At 34.8% G+C, this 22,510-nt stretch overlaps 2 protein-coding genes and 1 long non-coding RNA gene across 4 annotated transcripts; all 3 read right to left on the bottom strand.

The window, feature by feature from the left end:
• Positions 1-101: 101 nt before the first annotated feature.
• LOC125237250 lies at positions 102-3,150 on the bottom strand. 2 transcript variants are annotated; one of them, XM_048144268.1, is made up of 3 exons: positions 3,106-3,150; positions 2,180-2,255; positions 102-689 (listed from the first exon to the last, which is right to left on the bottom strand). In XM_048144268.1, the coding sequence occupies exons 2-3, from the start codon at positions 2,234-2,236 to the stop codon at positions 123-125; spliced, it is 624 nt and encodes a 207-aa protein (XP_048000225.1). In that variant the 5' UTR covers positions 2,237-2,255; positions 3,106-3,150; the 3' UTR covers positions 102-122. The 2 variants fall into 2 exon arrangements, with proteins under 2 accessions (XP_048000225.1, XP_048000224.1); XM_048144267.1 differs by lacking the exon at positions 3,106-3,150 and having other exon boundaries at positions 2,180-2,380.
• Positions 3,151-6,005: 2,855 nt separating this feature from the next.
• LOC125237178 lies at positions 6,006-8,850 on the bottom strand. The gene is made up of 2 exons (XR_007178301.1): positions 8,683-8,850; positions 6,006-6,318 (listed from the first exon to the last, which is right to left on the bottom strand). It is a non-coding gene; the product is annotated as an uncharacterized LOC125237178 (long non-coding RNA).
• Positions 8,851-11,605: 2,755 nt separating this feature from the next.
• LOC125237224 (uncharacterized protein DDB_G0290685-like) lies at positions 11,606-13,192 on the bottom strand. Its single transcript, XM_048144226.1, has 2 exons — positions 13,032-13,192; positions 11,606-12,760 (listed from the first exon to the last, which is right to left on the bottom strand). Exons 1-2 carry the CDS (start codon positions 13,062-13,064, stop codon positions 12,098-12,100), a joined length of 696 nt encoding a protein of 231 aa, XP_048000183.1. The 5' UTR covers positions 13,065-13,192; the 3' UTR covers positions 11,606-12,097.
• Between the last annotated feature and the right edge of the window lie 9,318 nt (positions 13,193-22,510).

Below are 22,510 nucleotides of genomic sequence, written 5' to 3'. Positions count from 1 at the left end.
TAAGGCCACAGTAACAGTTAGGGTTTCTTTACAAGCATGTTTAGAAACCAGAAAAGTAACGAAACTTTTTAAACGTGAGTAGGTATAAAGTAAAAAGGTTATTATAAATAAATATTTATTCTTCATATATATCGCTTCTCTTCTTCGCTCACCTCTTCCGTAACACGTTTCCCTTTCTTTTCAGGACCATCGTTCATAAACCTCCTATTAAACTGATTAGTCATATAAGGATCCTCCACATCCAATGCTTTATATTTATCAAATGTACCCATAAAACTATTGACAGCTTTATTAAACGCTCTCCTGTAACTTGTGACAGGCATTTTCTCTCTCAAAGTAACCACTGGTTCAAAAGGTATGATCATACCTGCTGCTGACGCTATAAGTGGAATCATAGGTGCTGGTACATAGTATGTCAGGATCTCCATTGCTCCATTTACCATACATGTTCCAACATTTTTTAAAACAGTTTTTACTCTTGGACTATTAAAGAAGTCTTGTACAGCTTTTACAATAGTATTGTAAAGTTTTATAAAGAAGTTTGGCTCGTCTGCAATTTGTCTTCTTGAATCAACTGAAGAATCAGCAATAGTTGGTTGAATGGTGGTGGCATTTTGAAGAGCTGTATCACTTGAAATTGAAGTGGTTTGAGTTTCTGCAGGATGAACTTCGGTTTCGGTGTTCTGTGCCTGTAACATAACATACTTTTAAACTATCATAGCATAAAATTTAATAGCAAAAACGAGGTTAAGATGACACGCTATAACGGGCTAGGTCGCTGCTGTGGCATCCGACACATCATTCTGTATAAAAAAGAATTGGTAAGTGTAAGCTCCGACCCAGCCCAGCAGGGTCAAGATGGACGGCTGTCTATCGTTTCATTTTGTCACCGTCTATCACGTTCTAACATTTAAGTGCGAGAGTGACACATGATATGACAAGTGACAAAAACACAATCATGAAAAGGACACTGGCTTAGTAAAGCCTCGTCCTTAAACCAGATGAAAGTAGAAGACATTCAACCACAAGATTTTTCTTAAACTACATAATTTATATGTCCATGCAGCTGTTTTTTGCCTGAATTACAAGCGGCTACTAAATATTACAGTTCTATCAACAAAAAAAATTAGTATCCTTTTTATGGATTATTATATTAATTTTCCTAGAAGGAAATGAGATCTCCAGTATCCGAGTAATAAAATTTCGTAAACAGTACTTTGTGTAAGACAAAGCTGAGAATAAATCTCAAAAGTAGGGAACCTTGTCTGAAAGCCAGCAAGTTTAGAGGAGCGTACAGTTGTTTTGTTACATTGCTGCGGCAAATATGACAAACTATTCTAGAATACACAACTGGGATGTTATTCCTTGTAGCTTTTAAGCGCTTTGTCTCTACAAAACCAGCAAATAGACGCCAGCAGGGGCGGCTCACTCAACGGTTATATCGCCATCGCCGCGCTACAAGTACATGCCGGCGGCCGCGAGTTCGCGGCCCATTCAGTGGTGACGACCTTTGTGCGGCGCAATAGAATTCAATGTCAGCTGCTCGCGTGCGGTCCGTTTGTTAATGTAGGTAACAATTTAGAATGGCGGCATTTTGTGAACATCAAAGGAGTGAGCCTTCTGTACTTGTACTATATATTATAAATATTCTGTGGCCTAAGCCAATAAAGTGTTTTTTTACTATGAAAAATTATTAACCAGATTTATTATTTTACGATATTAAGATTCACCGTAAATTGAATTCATTGCAAATGAGAAGTTGTCCAACATCATCATCATCATCCTCCTTGCGTTATCCCGGCATTTGCCACGGCTCATGGGAGCGGGGGGTCCGTTTTGACAACTAATACCAAGATTTGGTGTAGGCACTAGTTTTTACGAAAGCGACTGCCATCTGACCTTCCAAACCGAAGGGTAAACTAGACCTTATTGTAATTAGTCCGGTTTCCTCACGATGTTTTCCTTTACCGAAAAGCGACTGGCAAATTTCAAATGAAATTTGGCACATAAATTCCGAGAATTTGTCCGTTGTTGTGAAAAGGAATGGGCAAACATAGATTAGGTGGGAACATCAAGGTTGTCTTGAAGAAGCTAACAAAACCTTAGGTACAAAATTTTGAACAAGAAGCGTAGCGTTTATTACGCTATTTTATGCAAGCAATATGAACCAGAAACTTACCAAAACTTCACCCGCAGAGAACACCAACAAACAGACCAGAAGTTTGCTTGTTATCATTACGATCCACACATATTTTCTGCAAAAAAAGTAAAACTTTATTTCAGTACATAATATGGCAAAATAATGTGTTGGCTTGTGTTGGCGTATTCAAGTTTAACTTAGGCTATAAAAGTAAGATTATATTTGAAGCAAAGCAATAATATAAATACATAAAGCCTGGCCAGAAAAATATGACTACGCGCCATTTTGCGGAATTTCATTAGAACTATACTGAACTGTCACCACAGGCGCATACGTCATAATAACAGCGCCCTCTAGACAATAGTCATATATTTCTGGTCGGCCTTTAGTAGCTCATATTTTGCTATAATTCTGGAGTTTTACAAGCAAGCAAAAGCATTCTGCAAAGAATATCAATAATTCAAAGTCCCTCAGTAGCAATCAAATCCAGGAAATAGACTTTTTTATGCCAGGAAACGAACTTTCTTTAAGCATTTCTATTAAACATAATGGAAACTTTAAAAATTAGTAGATTTTCTTAATGGACAGAATAGAAAAAAATAGTTATAATTATAAAATAAAAAATAAATAGTTATAATTATAATTATAGGTCATCACTCATCAGGCAGGCAAGTATAGTCGATTGGTCGCGTGATAAACGATAAATATAACGTCAGGCCGTCCTTTTCGCACTATCTATAAGTGCGATAGGGATGCGATAAAGTTTGTCGAACTAGCGTGCTACGCCCGCAGAGCTAGGTTACATGTTAGTAATATTATATTTGTTGCAATTAATTATAAGTCTGTTTGGCAAAAAAATGAATTTTTCCTATCAACAGTGTTCTTAAGTTTGCTCAAAAGGAGTTACTGGAGTGTTTTTACATTGAAGTCTCTTTATCATGATGACGTAATCAAATTCTAAATACCTATTGGTGATATTAAAACCCAATTTATTTTAAATAATATTTCTTATACTTGTTAAACTTTGACTTCTACCTTTATCGATCGTAAAATTTAAATTCAAGTCATAAATTCAGAATTGAAATACATTACAAAAATAGGCCTCGTATGTGTGGCAAGAAAGCGAAAATGAATTTCTTTATATTCTGCATCTTGATGCTGATGAGTATCGTAACAGCGATTCCGCAGGTAACGAGTTTTTTTTATACAGGGTGTCCCATAAACCAATGCCAAAATTAAAAGTGAGAATGTCGAGATTTTCTTTTATTTTTTTCTTTACATTTCATAAATTAAACGTCCAGTATCTCAAAATACATGACATTTTTACTAAGGTAAAATTCGCATTATATGATGGATCAGATTACATGCTCTATCAAGCCTTTTAATTATTAAAAGGCTTGATAGAATAGGCTACTTGCCTCCTAGTCAAATCAGCTTCTTTTTAAGATCTGTCAAAACGAATTTGAACGACTTGCTAAAATATGAAATTATTATGAAATCGAATTGAGTGACGTCACGGTCAATTTAGTTGCTTTATATACTTCTACCTGACTTTTGAAATAGAAATTGGATTTAAACATAACTTCTGTTCTTGTTTTTCTTATAATTATTTGATGCTTTATTTCGTGCGTGGTATAAAATATTTTATTTTAAGAACAGTCAAGTTCCCTATTTTTGCGTTGGTTCACGGGACACCGGGTATTTTGCACGATTGGAAATAACATTTAAAAGGGAAATAGGAGTGTGGAATAGTACATTTCGATACAAGTGCGAAAAAGAGGAAGCTCGAAACGAGTGGCGATAAATTAAAACACGACCGAAGGGAGTGTTTTAAATCGACACGAGTTACGAATTCCCTTTTCGCACGTGTATCGAACGACGTTTTTCAGTACAGATGGCCCTTCGAAGTTTCGACCTGGCATATAATGAACCACTTCTTTCTAAAGATTTTTTTAGTGCAGATGGTGTTTTTTTTACGCACTAGTGCGAGAAGTGGTTCATTATATGCCAGGTCGAAACTTCAGAGGGCCATCTGTACTGAAAAACGTCGTTCGATACACATGCGAAAAGGGAATTCGTAACTCGTGTCGTAATTTATCGCCACTCGTTTCGAACTTCCTTTTTTACGCACTTGTATCGTAATGTACTATTTCAATCTGCACCGATACATATTTTTGTGTATTTTTATTTTGCTGTTTGTTTTGCCAAGTTACTTTTCCATGCATGCACAATAAAATTTGCTAAAGTAAAATTTTAGTAGGTCTCCAAAACCAAAATGCAAACCAAAATCAAACTAATATAGGTATATTAGTTTGATTTTGGTTTGCATTTTGGTTAGATTTTAAAAAATGCGTTGGTTTTATAAATACCTATGTTCCCATCAGTGGTAGACAGATCACATGAAATTGCTCTTAGCAATTAAGTGGTTCAAAGTAAACAAAGTTATGCCATTCTTGGTTTTATATTTAATGACTATTTTTGAAAGCTGCGTTCTTAATAATTTCTATCTGTATCTGTTTTCTGTGTTGTTTACGTGTGTGTGTTTGTTTCTATTTATGTATCTGTTTTGGAATAAAATATTTTCAGTACACGGTGTTTGTTTCTAGTCCTACTTCGCAAATTAGACCATTTCCTGTCAGGTCGAAACTTTAGAGGGCCATATGGACTGAAAAAACGTCATTACTTTACACGTACGAAGAGGAAATTCCTAACTCTTCCAAATTCGAGTAACGGAATGTATCGCCACTCATTTCGAACTTCCTTTTCCCGCACTTGTATCGTAATTTACTATTAATTTATTTGTACATTTTAGGTCCCGTACGACTATATCCCGATAGGGCGCAAATCCTTCCCTAGAAACCACCCATCGGATGTGAACCTCAACTATGAGCGACTGTACCCTTCGCGGCGCAAATACGTTGATTAAACACCAATGAATACAGATGAGTTTTATTATTTTTAATTTAATAACTCAAGGTAGAACTGTGTGCGTAGCCGAATACACAAACGCTCAAGAAACGTTCACAATAATATCTCTTTCGTAGCTATCTATCTCTATCGCTCTTGCGTATTGGAGCGACAGAGCCAGACTACATTTCTACCGCGTTTGGTGGCGTGTGGCGTCGCAGAAATACCATTCGGCTACGGGGCCTGAACGGGACTCGGGAAGGCCTGACGTCTCAATTTCCAAAAGATCATTTATTCTGTCAAATGACCGATGACAACGAAGCAATTATGGAAGTAAGTAAATCCTAAAATCATATATTAGCTGCGTTATTTTGTGCAACACCTGGCAACACGCACAATATCTATTGATAACCCATCTTACTCTTTATTATTTGTAGCTCCTATGGACTTTTTGAATAGCGTTTTGTGTCTTATAAATAGGTGGGTACATTTTATCATTTACTGAATTAATAAGTACATTATTTAAAAGCAAGACTCCGAGTTTAAAATCCATCCGTTGGTCTACATTTTAGGCCGAGACCACACCAAAGAACAGAAGCAAATACCGTACTTTACTTTCATGTGGTTACGTCCTTAATGGTAACTTACATAATGTACTCTAAATTCGTGATATTAAAATATTATTTGTTCTTATATTTTATGTACCAGATTTAACATTAAAAAGTAAATGTATATGAGTAGGTACCTATACCTACATAAGCTATAAGAAGTGATAGATGAAGTGCGAAAAGGGTTTCCTTCGGAAACGTTCGTATTTGTCATGCTTTGAAATAGCATGACACGGACGTACGTTTCCGTAACAATTCGAAGGCGAATCTTTTCGCACTGTACCTATCTGTAATAAGAAAGACCTTAGAATCAATTGGAGACTATGGATTTAGAGAAAGAAAACAACGCATTTGTTCGACTAAAGCACACCTCGTAACTTTAATACAATAAATAAAAACATCAAAAACATCGCCAATAACAATAAAATATCTACTTACAATACTAAATAATTCCAAATTTACATCTAGTGGGAGATAACCGAAAAGTGAGCCGCAGGTGACAGACAATTCAAGATGGCGGGTGAAGCAAGATGGATGCCGCGGCCATTTTGCAGGAACCTAGTCCCTTTGAGCAGATCTTAGGGTGTCGACCAGTTGACGTACGTCTACATTTCTTGGTACTGGGGACGCTAGTTCGGCGTAGCGGCTGTGGTAATCTTGACCCTGCAAAACAATATTAGTTGATGTTTGTACTTTTGTAGTATTTTCTGTAGTCTAATGTCCTAATTTGGGTCCAGTTTATCCTCGGGCTCATGTTCCCTACTTTGAATTTCGAACTTTCCTTTATTTCTCATCATCCTCCTTGCGTTATCCCGGCATTTGCCACGGCTCATGGGAGCCTGGGGTCCGTTTTGACAACTAATCCCAAGACTTGGCGTAGGCACTGGTTTTTACGAAAGCGACACCCATCTGACCTTCCAACCCGAAGGGTAAACTAGACCTTATTGGAATAAGTCCGGTTTCCTCACGATTATTTCCTTCACCGAAAAGCGACTGGCAAATATCAAATGACACTTCGCACATAAATTCCGAAAAACTCATTGGTGCAAGCCGGGGTTCGAACACGCGACCACCGGAACGAAAGTCGCACGTACTTACCGCTAGGCTACCAGCGCTGTTCTGCCTCTATTACTTTATTTCTATAAGAGTTAAAAACTAGAATATAATTGTACATGTACAAGTACACAGGGACTTGCTGCAGATTTTAAGAAAAAGGTTGGAGCACGCCTAAATATCGAGTATCTTGGCTCGATCCAAGACTTCAATAGTTGACGCTATGTGGTGAACGATTCGCTGGCTCTGTCGTCTATTGCACCAATATAAAAGAGTGACAGAGAGACAACTATGATACGACTTAGACGTCAACGATAGTACTCTTGGCTACAGGCTCTGGAAATCTTGTTTCGCAATCTGATATTTTCATCCAAATTGAGTTAGCGACCCTTTTCAAGAGCAAACTGTCAAGTTATTGCAAAAAGGTAGGGAAGAGAGATTTTAGTGTCCACTCTTATTTCCGTGTTATAGATTATAAATACTTGTATTTTGAGATAATAATATTTTCGAGATTTAAGATTTGGTGCGCTCTCATTTGGACATTTGGGACCAATAAGAGCTGACTTGCGCTAGAACAAAATGGGACAGAACAGGACATTGTGGGACATTTTTAGTTCAATTTTATTTATATAGAAGAGAACAATTTAAACGTGACCGATAAAAAATTGACAAGAGAACAAAACAGATAGTTATCGTAAAAAAATCATAAGTGCAGATTTTGTCTTTTCGCATTGGAAACTAAAAATACGACACAATTTATTAGGATAATTTAATAGAAAAAAAAACTATTTTAGTGATTGTGAATTGGAATATTGTGTAAAAATAAATAATATAACTATTTTTTTTGTTAGCCTGCGTTAGTGTCCCACTGCTGGGCAAAGGCCTCCCCTCTCTTCCTCCACTCGACCCTATCACTCGCATTTCTCCGCCAGTTGGAATAAAGTTTACGCGCTGCTAACTAAATTTTTTTTATTTTTTTGTTAGCCTATTTGAGTGTCCCACTGCTGGGCAAAGGCCTCTCCCCTGGCTCTCCATGACTCCCTGTTCTCTGTTTCCTCCGGCCAGTTCTTCAGAAAGGCGTCAAGATCGTTTCGCCATCTTTGCCTGGGCCTGCCCGGCCCACGCTTCTTCGTCGGCATCCACTTGGTGGCTATGTTAGCCCATCTATCCGGATGCATGCGATAGACGTGGCCGGCCCAGTCCCATTTAAGTAAATAAATAAATATGAGGGACACCTTACACAGATCAATTTAGCCCCAAACTAAGCAAAGCTTGTACTATGGGTGCTAAGCCACATACTTAAATAGATAATTACACACTTGTAACATACATAGAAATCATCCATGACAGGACATCCAGGACCGCGGCTTAACGGGCAGGGTCACTACCGACTGAGCCAGACCGATCGTCAAAAAATTGTCCAATAATATCAAATCAACATCCAGCCTGCGTATCATGCTTGCATTTTTTATCATCTATCTACGTGGGTAAAGCATCCGTCACGTTCTGGCAAGTATATCAGTGTGAGAGTGACAGTCTTATATCCACATTGATATGTGACACAATTGGAAGCATCATAGCCCTGCAGGAGACACATAAGGGTAATTCGTTTTGATATGGCCGTCTCTTTCGTGATTTCGTGATCTTATGATTTTTTTAAACTCTACCATGTGATGATGATGATGAAGATGCTGATGATGATATCCATACTAATATTATAAATAGGAAAGTGTGCGTGCCTGTTTGTTTGTCCGTCTTTCACGGCGAAACAGAGTAACGAATTGACGTCATTTTTAAGTGGAGATAGTTGAAGGGATGGAGAGCGACATAGGCTACTCTTTGTCTCTTTCTAACGCGAGCTAAGGGCGATGGAAGTATGTACGGAGGCTATGGAGCCTTCTGCAATTTTTGAATTTAATGCGAGCGAAACCGCGGGCAAAAGCTAGTATTATATAATTTTCGGATATAACTTACCAGCGCGACGCACACTAGTGCGACGACCACACAGAACGCCAAAAGCCACTTCATGGTGCCGTATGATACATTCACTCCCGCGCAGCTCTTATATACTGCGCGGTCTGTGGCGTACCATGTATAAAGGCACAGTATAACTTCTTGGGGTTCAACACCGATAGATATATTTATATAGAAGAAAAGATGAATCATTAATTACTACAATACGAAAATACAATATCATGATAGAAGAAATAATATAAATATTTGTAGAGGGCGCGAGCGTGTCACAATTTATACTGAAATGATTACTTAAAACTCTTCTCTTCTACCTGTATTAGGCAGGCAATAATTATGTAGGCTAAGTAGATGCCTTCGCTTGAATTATGCTATTAGCCTATTATGTGAAATCACAAGACGCTACAGGAGCGAAAATGCTAAAATGGAAAAGGAGCCCCCCCCCCCCCCCCTTTCAATTTGGAAATTTTAGTTAAATATACTATTTGTGTGTTATTAACTAGATTTATCGAAAAAAAATATCGAAAACAAAACAAGATATCACGAAAAAATCTTTAAAATCGAGGTTCCGCTCTCGACTATTTCCTCCTTCAAAACTTAATCAATCGGAACGAAATTTAAGAATCTGAATAGCAATGAAATAATCTGTGTCGGACCGTTTAGTTTACCGAATTTATGTTCGAATATTAGCACTTGAAGCATAAGAACCCATCCGTATAGGAAAGTCACATTTAATCAATTAAATAAAGCGTGTAGAATTATATTTGTTTCCTTGGTTAGTTGCGGACGTTAATAATATTATTATGTGAGGAAAACCGTGGTTATTCTTTATTAACGGTTATTTATAAACTTAGAGATTTTTCCTTCATGGTCTTAACTCAAATAAAGAGACCTATATACTAATCACTTCGCCGGTCGATTGACATGTAAGTTAGAAGTAGAAATTAAAAGTGATATTATTTATTTGACGACCGGTCTGGCTCAGTCGGTAGTGACCCTGCCTGCTGAGCCGCGGTCCTGGGTTCGAATCCCGGTAAGGGCATTTATTTGTGTGATGAGCACAGATATTTGTTCCTGAGTCATGGATGTTTTCCATGTATATAGGTATATATTTATCTATTTAAGTATGTATATCGTCGCTTAGCACCCATAGTACAACGCTTTGCTTAGTTTGGGGCTAAGTTGATCTGTGTAAGGTGTCCCTAATATTTATTTATTTATTTATTGCTAGCTTTTGCCCGCGGCTCCGCTCGTGTTAAATTCTAAAATTGCTGTATACTCCATACACACCCCCTTTTTTAGGGAAGTGGGGTGTTAGAAAGAGACAATAAGTTGCCTATGTCACTCTCCATCCCTTCAACTCTCTCTCTCTCTCTCTCTCTCATCTTAATGTTTTCCTGGTTGCATCCTGAGCTCGAGCGCTTCGGAGCCCGGGGTGAATGGGAAAGTGTGTGTGTCTGTTTGTCCGTCTTTCACGGTAAAACGGAGCGACGAATGGACGTGACTATTTATTGAAGTTAGTTGAAGGGATGGAGAGTGACATAGGCTACTTTTTATCTCCTTCTAACCCCCCACTTCCCTGAAAGGGGGGGTGTACCTACTGTATGGAGTATTCCGCAATTTTCGAGCAAAGCCGCGGGCAAGAGTTAGCGAAAAATAAATTTAATGAAGTATACTTACTATCTAAAACTTCAACTAACATTGTTATCAAACTTAACGATGTATTTTCATTAACTGCATAACGAATGAAGATTTCAACGACATTTTTATAGGTGAGTATTAAAATAATAATACACTTAATATTATTTAACCCTTAAATGCATGGTGATGTATATAAGGTCCTAATTTATTAGATGCAGATATTTTTACAGCTGATAGTACTCGGTCTCTGGAGTATATTAAACCGTGAAACATTAAAGCTTTTACGATGTTTTTTTGGAGAAAACGGAAAAACAAATTTGCTACGTAAAAACACCCTGTTTATGTGATTATTAAATGAAAACTCATTGAACAGATTCTAGTACCTCTTTTACGTACCACTTAACTGTAACTGGCCACTTCAATGACATGTGCAGTTTTCCCGCCGAACCTTTACGACATTTACAACAAACAATTGTTGACATGATAGACAGCGTTATTGTGACATGTGATAATGCACATGATGATTTTTTTAGACGAAATTATAATTATTTTTTTTGTTAGGAAAATGAAATCAAAAAAGTTACATGAAAAGATTTCTTAATTTATATTTAAAGTTAATTATTTTAATGTAAAGTATCATGTGTTAAAATATCTGCAACTAATAAATTAGGACCTTATATATGCATCATATATTTGATGGCCCGTGATTCGATATGTAGCTATCCAAAATCACATTTATTGCTTAATTTTTATTCATTATTTATTATTATTGAATATACAATTAAATAAATTAAACAATATAATGATTTTCTTATTATTATTTAAGGATTAAGATGAAATGGAGGAAAAGTGTGAAAAAACAGGACGATAACGATTTTTAGTGTGTGATTTAGGCTGATTTTTTCGGAGTTAGTAATTAGTTTATGTTTAAACGTTTTATCATAACGGTTTCACTATAGTGTACCTTTTTAATAGTGCTATTTTTTTGTTTTTAATAAAACTTACCAATAACGATATATTTATATAAATAAGATTTGCCCTATTTAACTTCTAACACTGATTTAGTATAAAAATCAATCTTAAATATTTTTTTTATTATTTTTCCTAGAGTCAGAAAACCATTAATTGTCTATCACATATATTAATATCTCGTTAAAAGAAAAATTCATGCATTTAAGGGTTAATAGGTACGACTAGTTAGTACTTACCTACTTTGCAATATAAGTGGGTAACATATTTTCGTGAGAATAAGATACTAATATTTTTTTAATAGCCTAAAATGTGTCCCACTGTTGGAGAAAAGCCTCCCCTTACTATTAAGTACTAATATCCATACTGATATTACAAATGGGAAAGTGTGTGTCTGTTTGTTTGTCCGTCTTTCACGGCTAAACGGAGCGACGATTTGACGTGATTTTTTAAAGGGAGATAGTTGAAGGGATGGAGAGTGACATAGGCTACTTTTTGTTTCTTTCTGACGCGAGCGAAGCCGCGGGCAAAAGCCAGTTTAATAATAAATACGAAAGTAGTATTTCAATTATTAATTCACCCTTGGTTCCCTGTGTAACAGGTATACAATTTCATCCCCGTACTGTGGGTGTCGTAGAAGTCGACTGTGGGATATGGATTCAATTGTGATGTGGGCAAAGGGACTATCGACCTTTCACTACAATTTCACAATTCGTTTTCTTTCAACCCCTTGCTAAACTTTGCCCCCTTGTAAAACAAATAACTATTGTATTATTCGTGATATAGATTTTTTATTGTTTGAAATGCTTTATCCAGCCTTTTTCGCGGTTTTAGTCGTTGTCGGTTTAGTCGTTTTCGACGTGGGTTTAGTCGTTGTCGACGTGGGTTTATTCGTTGTCGACGTGGGTTTATTCGTTGTCGACGTGGGTTTAGTCGTTGTCGACGTGGGTTTAGTCGTTGTCGACGTGGGTTTAGTCGTTGGAGGAGGTTTAGGTGTTGGCCACCATTCCATAGGCTCATACGAAACAGTGTTGTACCTTCTAACAAACTGAAGCTGTCCCAAAAATGGACAGTACATACTGAACACTATTATTCCTTCTGTGCCTTTCTCTTTGGCAGTTTCTGTTTTTGAGTTTTTCCGCAAATTATGTGCCAAATATGGAACTAGTGCATGTGTGCCGTATATGGAACTATATTTTTTTCTTAATTCGGACTGTCTTAAACGAATTGCTTTTAGTCTGGAAGACTCATTTCTTCGTATTGAATGAATATTTGAATTACTTTTTTTAGAGCTTATCCAACGGTGATAAAGTTTTGGAGATGTTTTCCTATCTCTTCTACCCAGAAGTTTTGTTTCATGTTTTATTATGTGGATCCTTGGCCGTAATACTTTGTGTGTTTTATTGTTTATATTTATTTCGCCCAGTTTTTCAAAGTCAGTGTGGATTGGGTAATGACATGTCACATAGAACTGAAAAAGAATTAAACAACTATTAATTTAATAAACAATGTGAGTGATGAGAAACAAGTACCTACATTCTTGCGACAGCAAAAGTTCAATATTTCGTAAGGAATGTATCCACGTTAAAATGGTTTTTAATGCAAAAATAATTTAGGCATAAATTAATGTTGTTTGTAATAATTAATATGTAACTACATACCTACGCACACTATCACAAAAGCGTAACGTAGTCTTGGAGAATCTTCGAATGTTCAAAACAATTTTTTTGACATTTATTTACCTGTAATGTGCATATAATCCACAGTAAAATCATTTAAATTATTTAATTCCGCTATGATGCAGAATCTAAATTAAAACGATAAATTTTATTCTAATTAACCATAGACTGTGAAACATTTTGGGTTTTGTGTAGAAGTTATTAAAATGTGTTGTGTTAACTTTTTTATTTAATAACGTTAACGAAATAACATAATAAAAAACACTTACATAAAACAATTTCACAATACATTAAAATTCATAATTGCAGAAATGTTGATAACTTATCATGTTCTTGTGACGTAATATGCCGTGCTGACACTATCAAGTACCTCGGCCTACTTATTGACGAAAACTTAAACTTCAAATCCCACATTAAATGTCTCTCCAGTAGAATTAGGAAAACCATTTATATCTTCAAGAAACTTCGAAATTCCGCAGACCCGAGTCTCCTGAAAAGGTGGAATCTCTATAACTCGAACCTTGTTAAGTCGAAATCCTCAGTAAGTCGAATAAAAATACCATTCCCTTCCGCTGAATCCCTAAATACGCGGTATCTCGAATTATTCAGACTTTGTAACTCGAACAAAATGTTGATTCCCTAGGAAGTATTGATAATACATTCTTATACTCTATAACTCGAATTTCGGAAAGGAGACTTTGTAAGTCGTACTAAGTAAAATAAAAAGATGTCTTACTTGGAATTCCCAGAAATAATATCAATAAAATCTACGATGAATGTTCGGGTTCAGGGCTTTCAAATCTGTTGTTTTTGTCTTGTACACGTGCAATTAATATATTCGAACGTTCTAACAGCTGTTGACGTTTTTTCTTTGTCGACACAGGAGTCACAGGACACGATGTCTCGTGAAGCTTATCCATCAGTAGTCAGTACCTACTTATTTAACCTTAACTAACTACAACATACTTTTTTTGCCTAAAGGTTGACTAGTAGAGAATGTTTTTTGGAATAAAGTAAACCTTTTGTACCATAAGTTGTTTGTTCAATGAAGATTAAATAAATAAATATGAATACAAAAAGGAAACTGAAGACTTTATTTCATTTATGTGTCATTTGTTATATAGTACTGTACCTAATAAGTATAGGTACGTAATATAAAACTTACTCTACAAATCGAAAAACATACCTAGAAATCGCGCCTTTGTAAGTCGAAATTCCAGCAGTTAAACCACTGTATCTCGAAGTTCTTGTTAAGTCGAAAACTCGTTAACTCGATTTTTTTTGCTTTTCCCTTGAGATTCGAGTTATCGAGATTCCATTGTATATTTATTGCGCTATGTCAATCTCTAATCACATATGCTATAGCGGTATGGGGTAGCGCTTCAAAGTCAGTAATCCTATTGGCTGAAAGAGCACAGCGCTCAGTCCTAAAGGTAATGCTTAGAAAGCCCTTCAGATACCCGACAGTCAATCTCTATCGGGAAGCTAAGGTACTTACAGTTCGCCAGTTAACAGTTAATCCATAAAATCTGTATGTTAATCCACAAAAGCGCACCTAAGACCGAAATTTATCCTAAATTACTGGAAAAACGCGTCTTCAAGTTGCCAATCCCGTGGGTTAATACACACATATGTTAATATTATATGTTGCTACAGAAACCCAGTTGATGTAAACTTTGATTTATTTATTAGCCAACTTGAACGCCTATTAGAGCAGTTTGTAAGTAAAAAATGCCTAATTTGCGGCGATTTTAATGTTGATCTGTTGAAGAAAGACAAAAAATCAGTAGAGTTTTTATCAGTGCTTTCGGCATATGGCTTCAGACCTTATTTCTGAAGCTACCTTTATACGTAATAATTCGCGATCGTGCTTGGACAATTTTTTAACAAATTTATCTGACGACTGTGTCGGTCCTCTATTAGTTGACCACAATGGTTTGGCTGATGGTCATGCAGGCATACTAGCTACCTTGACTTTAGAAAACAACCGTAAGTTTAACGACGCTGTGGTATGGAAGTCAGTCAGGAGGTTTGATGCCAGCAGTAAACTCAAATTTCGTCAGAAAATCATGGATGAGAACTGGATTGATATAGGTATGAATACTTTCATCCAAAAATTCAACAGGGTATTCAAAGAAAGCTGTGAAAGAAAGTTTTAGGAAAAGGAAATTGAAACTACTACCAAACAATGGGTCTAAGTTAAAATGGGTAACAAAGGGTATAAAAATATCAAGCCAAATGAAACGCCACTCTTATTAACCACAAAACATCTACCGACGACTCAATAGTGAGGTATAGGAAAAAATATATAACTATTTTCAAACGAGTAATAAGGCTTGCCAAGAGATTAGCTATACAGGAACAAATTGAAAAAGCAAGAGACTCGTCAAAAGAAATATGGAAAGTTGTCCACAAGCATTCCTGTAAAGTTGTAAAACAAACAAGAAGCAATATCTGTCTAAGCGTAACCCAAGAAAATGGTCAAAAAAACATTTTAGACTACCCTGAAGAGGTATGCGAAACCTTTTTAGACAAATTCACACACGGTAACAGCAAATGTAACACTACACAAGAAGCACTATCACTGTTGCGGGATCATGTTGCCAAAACTCAAAGTGACATGATTTTGGAGAAGGTGAATGAAGTAGAGCTAAAATACATTATTAAAAATATAAAACCTAAAACCTCCTCAGGATACGACGAGATTCCTATATCTGTCATCAAAGACAACATAGACATACTTGCCAAGCCATTAGTGTACCTCTTCAACGAATGTTTTGCGACTGGTACCTTCCCTGACCAGTTTAAGGTGGCTAAAATCCTGCCCATTTATAAAAAAGGAACAAAAACTGATCCGTCAAACTACAGGCCTATTTCTCTACTACCAACGCTGTCCAAACTTCTGGAAAGACTCACAAAAGATAGGTTAACAAGGCACCTCAATAAACATAATATATTAAATAATAGACAATACGGATACCAAAAAAGTAGAGGTACAAATGACGCCATCACAAAACTGATTGAAGACATAGTTCTCCAACTCAATAGTAAAAGGAGAGTTGCGGGTCTATTCCTCGATCTGAGCTCGGCTTTTGACACTGTTGACCATGGAGTACTGCTAGCCAAGTTGGAGCATTATGGCATTAGAGATATAATGTTAGAATTTTTTGAATCTTACCTTGCACACAGGCAACAGTTTGTCGAAGTCACGTGGACTCAAGACAACAAAGAAACAGTGCACAGATCCAGAATAGCCAATTCAGAAAGAGGAGTTCCACAAGGATCGATCCTGGGTCCTATCTTCTTTATCATTTTTATTAATGACCTAGTATCATACATAGAGAAATCAGTTCCGGATGTTAAGCTTGTAGTCTACGCTGATGATACCAATGCTGTAGTATCTGCTGAAAACATGACGCAGCTGAATGACAAAGTTAACATTACTCTACTAGCTCTAAAGACCTGGTTCAGCACAAACAACCTTAAACTGAATTGTGCCAAGACTAATGCGTTGTTGTTTAAAACCACCTCGAGAAATAAAGACAGTCTACAGATTTCATCAAATGGAGTTATAATTCAACAAGTTGATTCTGTTAAATTTCTCGGAGTCAAGATTAATTCAAGTTTATGCTGGAAAGAGGAACTTTCATCACTAGTTAACACTTTCGCTACCAAGAACCCGACTGTCGGGTACACCGCTCGTAGAAGCGTAGCCGATTACATGGGTTTCCCCGTATGTAGCGAAAATGTCGTAGCGCCGCGTAGAGCCCGGTTTCGAAAGTGTTAACTGTATAAGTTCGGCTTGTTATGCATTACGAAGTCTCAGAGAAGTGGTGAATTTGCCTCAATTAAAAATGGTGTACCACGCACTGGTAGAATCTAAAATTAGATATAGCGTCAAGTTTTGGGGTAACAGTTATCTATACAATATCCAGGCAGCTTTTGTGGCCCAAAAGAGAGCCATCAGAACTATAGCCAGAGTACCTCAGATGACGTCATGTAAACCTCATTTCATAAAATTCAATATCCTAACAGTACCCAGTCTATACATTCTTGTTATTCTTAGTGACCTCATAAAGTACCTAAACTGCATTGAAACTTTGGATGAAAGAAGAAAACGGCTGGAAAAAAGAAGGAAGGACTTACCACAAATAATAACCACTAAACTGCAGGTGGTTAAACACTCTTCAGCTTACCAAGCAGTTACTCTGTTTAACAGATTGCCAACGGAGTTGAAGTCGGTCACAAATTTAAATTTGTTTAAAAAATGTCTAAAATCGTATCTGGTGGAAAAGTGTTTTTATTCTGTGGATGACTTTATAGGTTCAAAATAGTTTCTTTTTTTTTGTGATATTTTTTCTTTCTTTCTGACATAGGTACCTAATATAATGAATGAATAGTATTAATGAATAATTTCGATGTTGACTTAGATTTATGTATTATTAGTTATTTATTAAGTTAGTAATTTTTTTTTAATTTGTAGATATTTAGTTATATTGTAATTGTAATATTATTAATTTTATGTAATATTCAAACACAATGTATATTGTTAAATGAATAAATGAAGAAGAAGAAGGATGTTTTTGAATTTTTTTGGTATACTTAGAACTATAAAAATAGTTCGAAAATTCAATAAATAATTATGCACGAAAACGCAACCGTGACATGAACGACAACTGATGCCGAACGACTGCCTTGTGGTAGCGGGTAAGCCCCCGCCCCCGTCTCCACTGCACCCTCGCACTACTCTGCTACAATTATACTACTGAACTTAATCCAGTAATATAACTATATTACTTAACTAGAGACGTATTATAATTATATCCCTAGACTAAGTTTAATCCAGTGATATAATTATATAACTAAACTAGTAACGTATTATAATTATATTCCTAGTAAGATGGTAAGGAATCGCTTTCGTTTAGCTATGTTACGGCATATAATTATATCCCTAGGGTTATAACTATACCTCCGCCGCACCGCCGCACTCCTGCCTACAATCATTTCACTAAACTGAAACCAGTCATATAACTATATGACTAAACTAGTTTAGTATTATAGTTATATTCCTAGTAAGATAGCAATTAATCGCTTTCGTTTAACTATGTTACGACGTATAATTATATTCCTAGGGTTATAACTATATAACGGCTTTATCTATCTTACTGCGACATATATAAGCGAGGTGGTTTTGGCTTAAATTAAAACGACAAAAATAATTTTACTGAATTATAATATATTTGCAACATATCCTTACTAAAGCGTAAAACCAGACAGCCTCAGCAACAATCCAATCGTATCCAAATATTCGAAGTTACCAAATAAACAATCCTTCTTGAGCCACGGATCCACAAAAAAAAAATTTCTAAAAAAAAATATTTTTTTTTTATAGATCCGTGCCCTCGCCACATTAACTGGTAAAAATACAGATCCACCGAATAATTCAACGTACCTAATGAAAACTTAATACATAAAACAAAATATTGTCGGTATTCTTTTGAACATTTGAAACTACTTTTTAGTAATTCCGTATAATGTAAAATTACACTTTTTCAGACTGGCAAATTTTACTTTTAAAATGTCAAAACGAAAAAAGTGAAGCATGAACTTTTAACTTTTAAAAAAATTAACAAAAACAGTATCAAATGTTCTAATTACGCATTCCAAGCCCATCATGACTTCAAAATATAACAAGAAACGTTAGTAAACTCACAGATTTGTATAATGAGGTAATCGCTTGACGTGACTTGATATGATAATCATTCTACATTACCATCTGAAAACACAAGTCCAAATATAAGGGCTCATTTTTTTTTGTACTAAGAACTACGTTTTAAAAATTGTACCAGATTTTAAATTCCTTTGAGTTACCATTTTCCATAAACTTAACACAGTAGCGGTATGAAAAGACAGAAAAACTGGTGTAGAAAATTTGGTACACTTTTCCTCTTAGGCTCGAAATAGCTCGTGTTTTTTTAGTACTAATAAAATATCGAAATAAAAAGAATGTCTGCTGTATGCGTTTATAAATGTTATCTTCTGAACTAGTTCTATATCCTTAACACTTTCCCAGCATAGTGGGTCAAATATGACCCACGGAATGACTAATTTTTAACCCTTATATTTAGACTGACACACTTATCTCATTCATACAAAGGCATTTGGGTTAGTTCATTACATCAATGTAACACATGATTTTCATATCCCTTTAAAATACTAATAAATTATACAATTTCCATTTCTTGCGTTCAATGATTTTTATACATAAATAATGCGATTAAATGTTATTGTGAAATTAATGCAGCAAAAATAATGAAATAAATAAATAAATAAATAAATATTACAGGACATTCTTACACAGATTGACTAAGTCCCACGGTAAGCTCAAGAAGGCTTGTGTTGTGGGTACTCAGACAACGATATATATAATATACAAATACTTATGTACATAAGAAAACATCCATGACTCAGGAACAAATATCTGTGCTCATCAGTCTCATCACACAAATAAATGCCCTTACCGGGATTCGAACCCGGGACCGGGAATGAAATATTTGGTTTTGCAACTTGTACTGTATACACATTATTTATTTTGTTCTCGCTAATATTTTATCATGGTTTATATTCAATTTCACTAAGCGAAAGTGTATACACAGCCTAAGATTATAAGATACTATTATTACAACTTTAGACAATAATATACAGCTATGTGTGTAATATAATCTTTTAGGTGCATTTAGGTAACCTTCCAAATACGATTAAAAAAATCTCAAAATTTACTTTAACTTACATTACTTTACACTTTGGTAAAGTCTGTTCGGAAAGAGAAGAATCGTAAAATGTATGGGGTGCAATACGTTCCACGACTCTTCTCTTTCCGAACACACTAAAATCGCCGTCAATAGAAATTGTCAACAATGTAAACAAACCATTCTATAAAATATCAATATTCTAGCACAATTTTATTATTTTTAAGGTTGAGGTTCATAATGTGATATGAATTGATTAAATAACACATGGATTTAGCCAGTATCTGATGAGTTAGAATGGAAATTAAAGACATTTGGACTACAAGGTTTGTTTACATTGTTCACAAATTCTATTGACGGTAACTTTATACTAGTCCTGGTTGGGTATAAAGTGCTCTAATGTAGTAAAGTTGGACCAAACAAATTTCACATAGATTGTACAGTCACCGAGTAAGGAAGTTTCAAGTTTTCAACTTAAACGTCTTAGTTTTAAAACATGACGTTTATAATGCAACTGCCATACTTATCACTTTGGTGCAGAGTTAGGTTTACACGGACTTTATATTTGAAAAATTTAAATTACATCGCAATCAAAGTTACCCTAAATGCATCTTAGCACAAAAATATATTTGATGAAATTTTACATCCCTTGCCCTTTTTATCTCGAGACAGTTAAATTTCTAATTACTAGAACTAGAAATGTTTGTGCCAAAATTAACATCGAATAAATCCGTAAATGAAATATTTCAGGAGTATTACACACACATTTGCTATACATTTTATGCCCAAGTAAAGTAGTATAATTTGACTAGCGCACTGGTGGATATGTATTTATTCATAAATACCTTACGGTCCTGATAAACTACTTAATATTATTACAATGGTAATATTAAATTACGGGGGTATGATTACAATGGATTGGATTAATTATTATAAACAAAACTAAATAGCAACAATGACGTAAGAATAGAGAAGCCAACGGATTAAATTCAATAACGTACCAAATATGGAACAAATTTTCAGAAATTTAAATTGAGCAAAATTTTAAATAATCAATGTCGGTAACACATATTTTTAGGACACAATTTTTACGGTTATTTATGTAATCAAAAGAACTCTTTTTTAACTTGTTAAACTCAAACCTTAGTGGCTTGTTTCTTCTCATGTCATTAATTAGCAAAAAAATAACTACTAAAATTCAGTCAGGTTATTTAAAGCGCGATAAGCGAAAATAAAAATATTCCTGCACCTTTGGTACCAATGAAATAATTACTAACTGTCACAGACAAATTTAAGAAACATGTAATATGGGATGTTAGATCTTAGAAACTTTAGTTATTAAAGTGTGAAGCGCACATTTCACGCAAGCTATATGCCTTCCCTCATGAAGACCAGTTTCATAGATCTGATAGAAATATGAGCCTCGTAATGGCTCTACTATTTATGTAATTTATAATGAATGGCTGATGAAAGCTACATTTATAGCAATAAGTTATGTCCAAACCGATTTATAGTATTTTTCATTTTATTTTATTAAACCATCGATTATTGGTTATACGATTGCAAACTTTTTCAAGATCATAAAATCAAAAATACCACAAATTTACCTTACCTGATCTTGTGATTAAGACTATAGTTGTGTTGATCTTATTAATTACAAGGCTAATTTTTTCTACTATTTTATTTATAGTCAAAAAGAAGAATTGTAAGTAGATCAATAACAATTGTCAATTTATTAAAAGTCAATAGAAAATGTAGGATTCAAGATATGATAAAAAAACATTGGTGCAGTTTAAGCTCGTTCAACTAAAATTATGCTAGTTTCTTAGTTATTAAAAAGGAAGAAGTTCGTATCAGAGTTCGAACAATAAAAATATATTTACATCAACAATTTAAAGTAGAATAGTTATGCTAAATATTAATATTGCAAATGTCATAAGTCAGAGTGTCAAAATTTGTATCTTATTACAATCATTCATTATACACATTTTTAAAAAATATAATCTATATGAACGATTATTTAAGTAGTTTTAAGACAGCATTTTTTCATATGAAAATATAAGTAATATTTAATTTACAAGTATATTTACAATGCTTACTGAAATTACCTTATGAGTAAGATGAATACTGATAAGAAAAAGAAAACTGGAATAAGAATTGTATATGTGACTACGTTTTAAGGTAGAAGCAAAATAAATACGTCGTTATATAAAATGTGCTTTATCATTTATAGTTTGGTTTTCAATAAGCCTATAATACTATCACACATTTTTTTTAGAAATAAAACCGTATAGGTTATATGAAACATCTGGCCACACGTCAGATTAAAAAGGCGTTTAAAAAACTATTTACAAATGTTTAAATACAAAAACACCGAGATTAACAACAATGGCGATTTTTAATTTGAATTATTATCAATTACGTAAACTATGCTAATAGAAAATAAAATCTTTATTCACATTATCAATCGTATTCGTCATCGTGAATTTAAATCTATTTTTTATAAAAAGGATGAGTAGCATACTTATATTTTGGAGGTTATGGAAATTAATGGATGTCTATCTCTTTTAAAATGTTCACTATAAGTAGAATAACAGTTTCAACCAATTAATCACTTGACCATATTACCGAAGTCCCAAATGTGTGAAGTCAGACGAATTCAGGCCATTTTATTTACAGTTATGGGCGTCTAAAATTTTAATATTTTGTTGCATTCTCACTCGAAATCACGAGCGTTTTCGACCCTAATAGTGGACAGATTGTATTTAATTTAATTTATTTCATCAATATATA

This window comes from Leguminivora glycinivorella, chromosome 20 (assembly GCF_023078275.1).
Source record: "Leguminivora glycinivorella isolate SPB_JAAS2020 chromosome 20, LegGlyc_1.1, whole genome shotgun sequence".
NCBI classification, from domain to species: domain Eukaryota; kingdom Metazoa; phylum Arthropoda; class Insecta; order Lepidoptera; family Tortricidae; genus Leguminivora; species Leguminivora glycinivorella.
The sequence above is the reverse complement of the archived record's forward strand: the minus strand, read 5'-3'. Positions and strand labels throughout refer to the sequence as shown.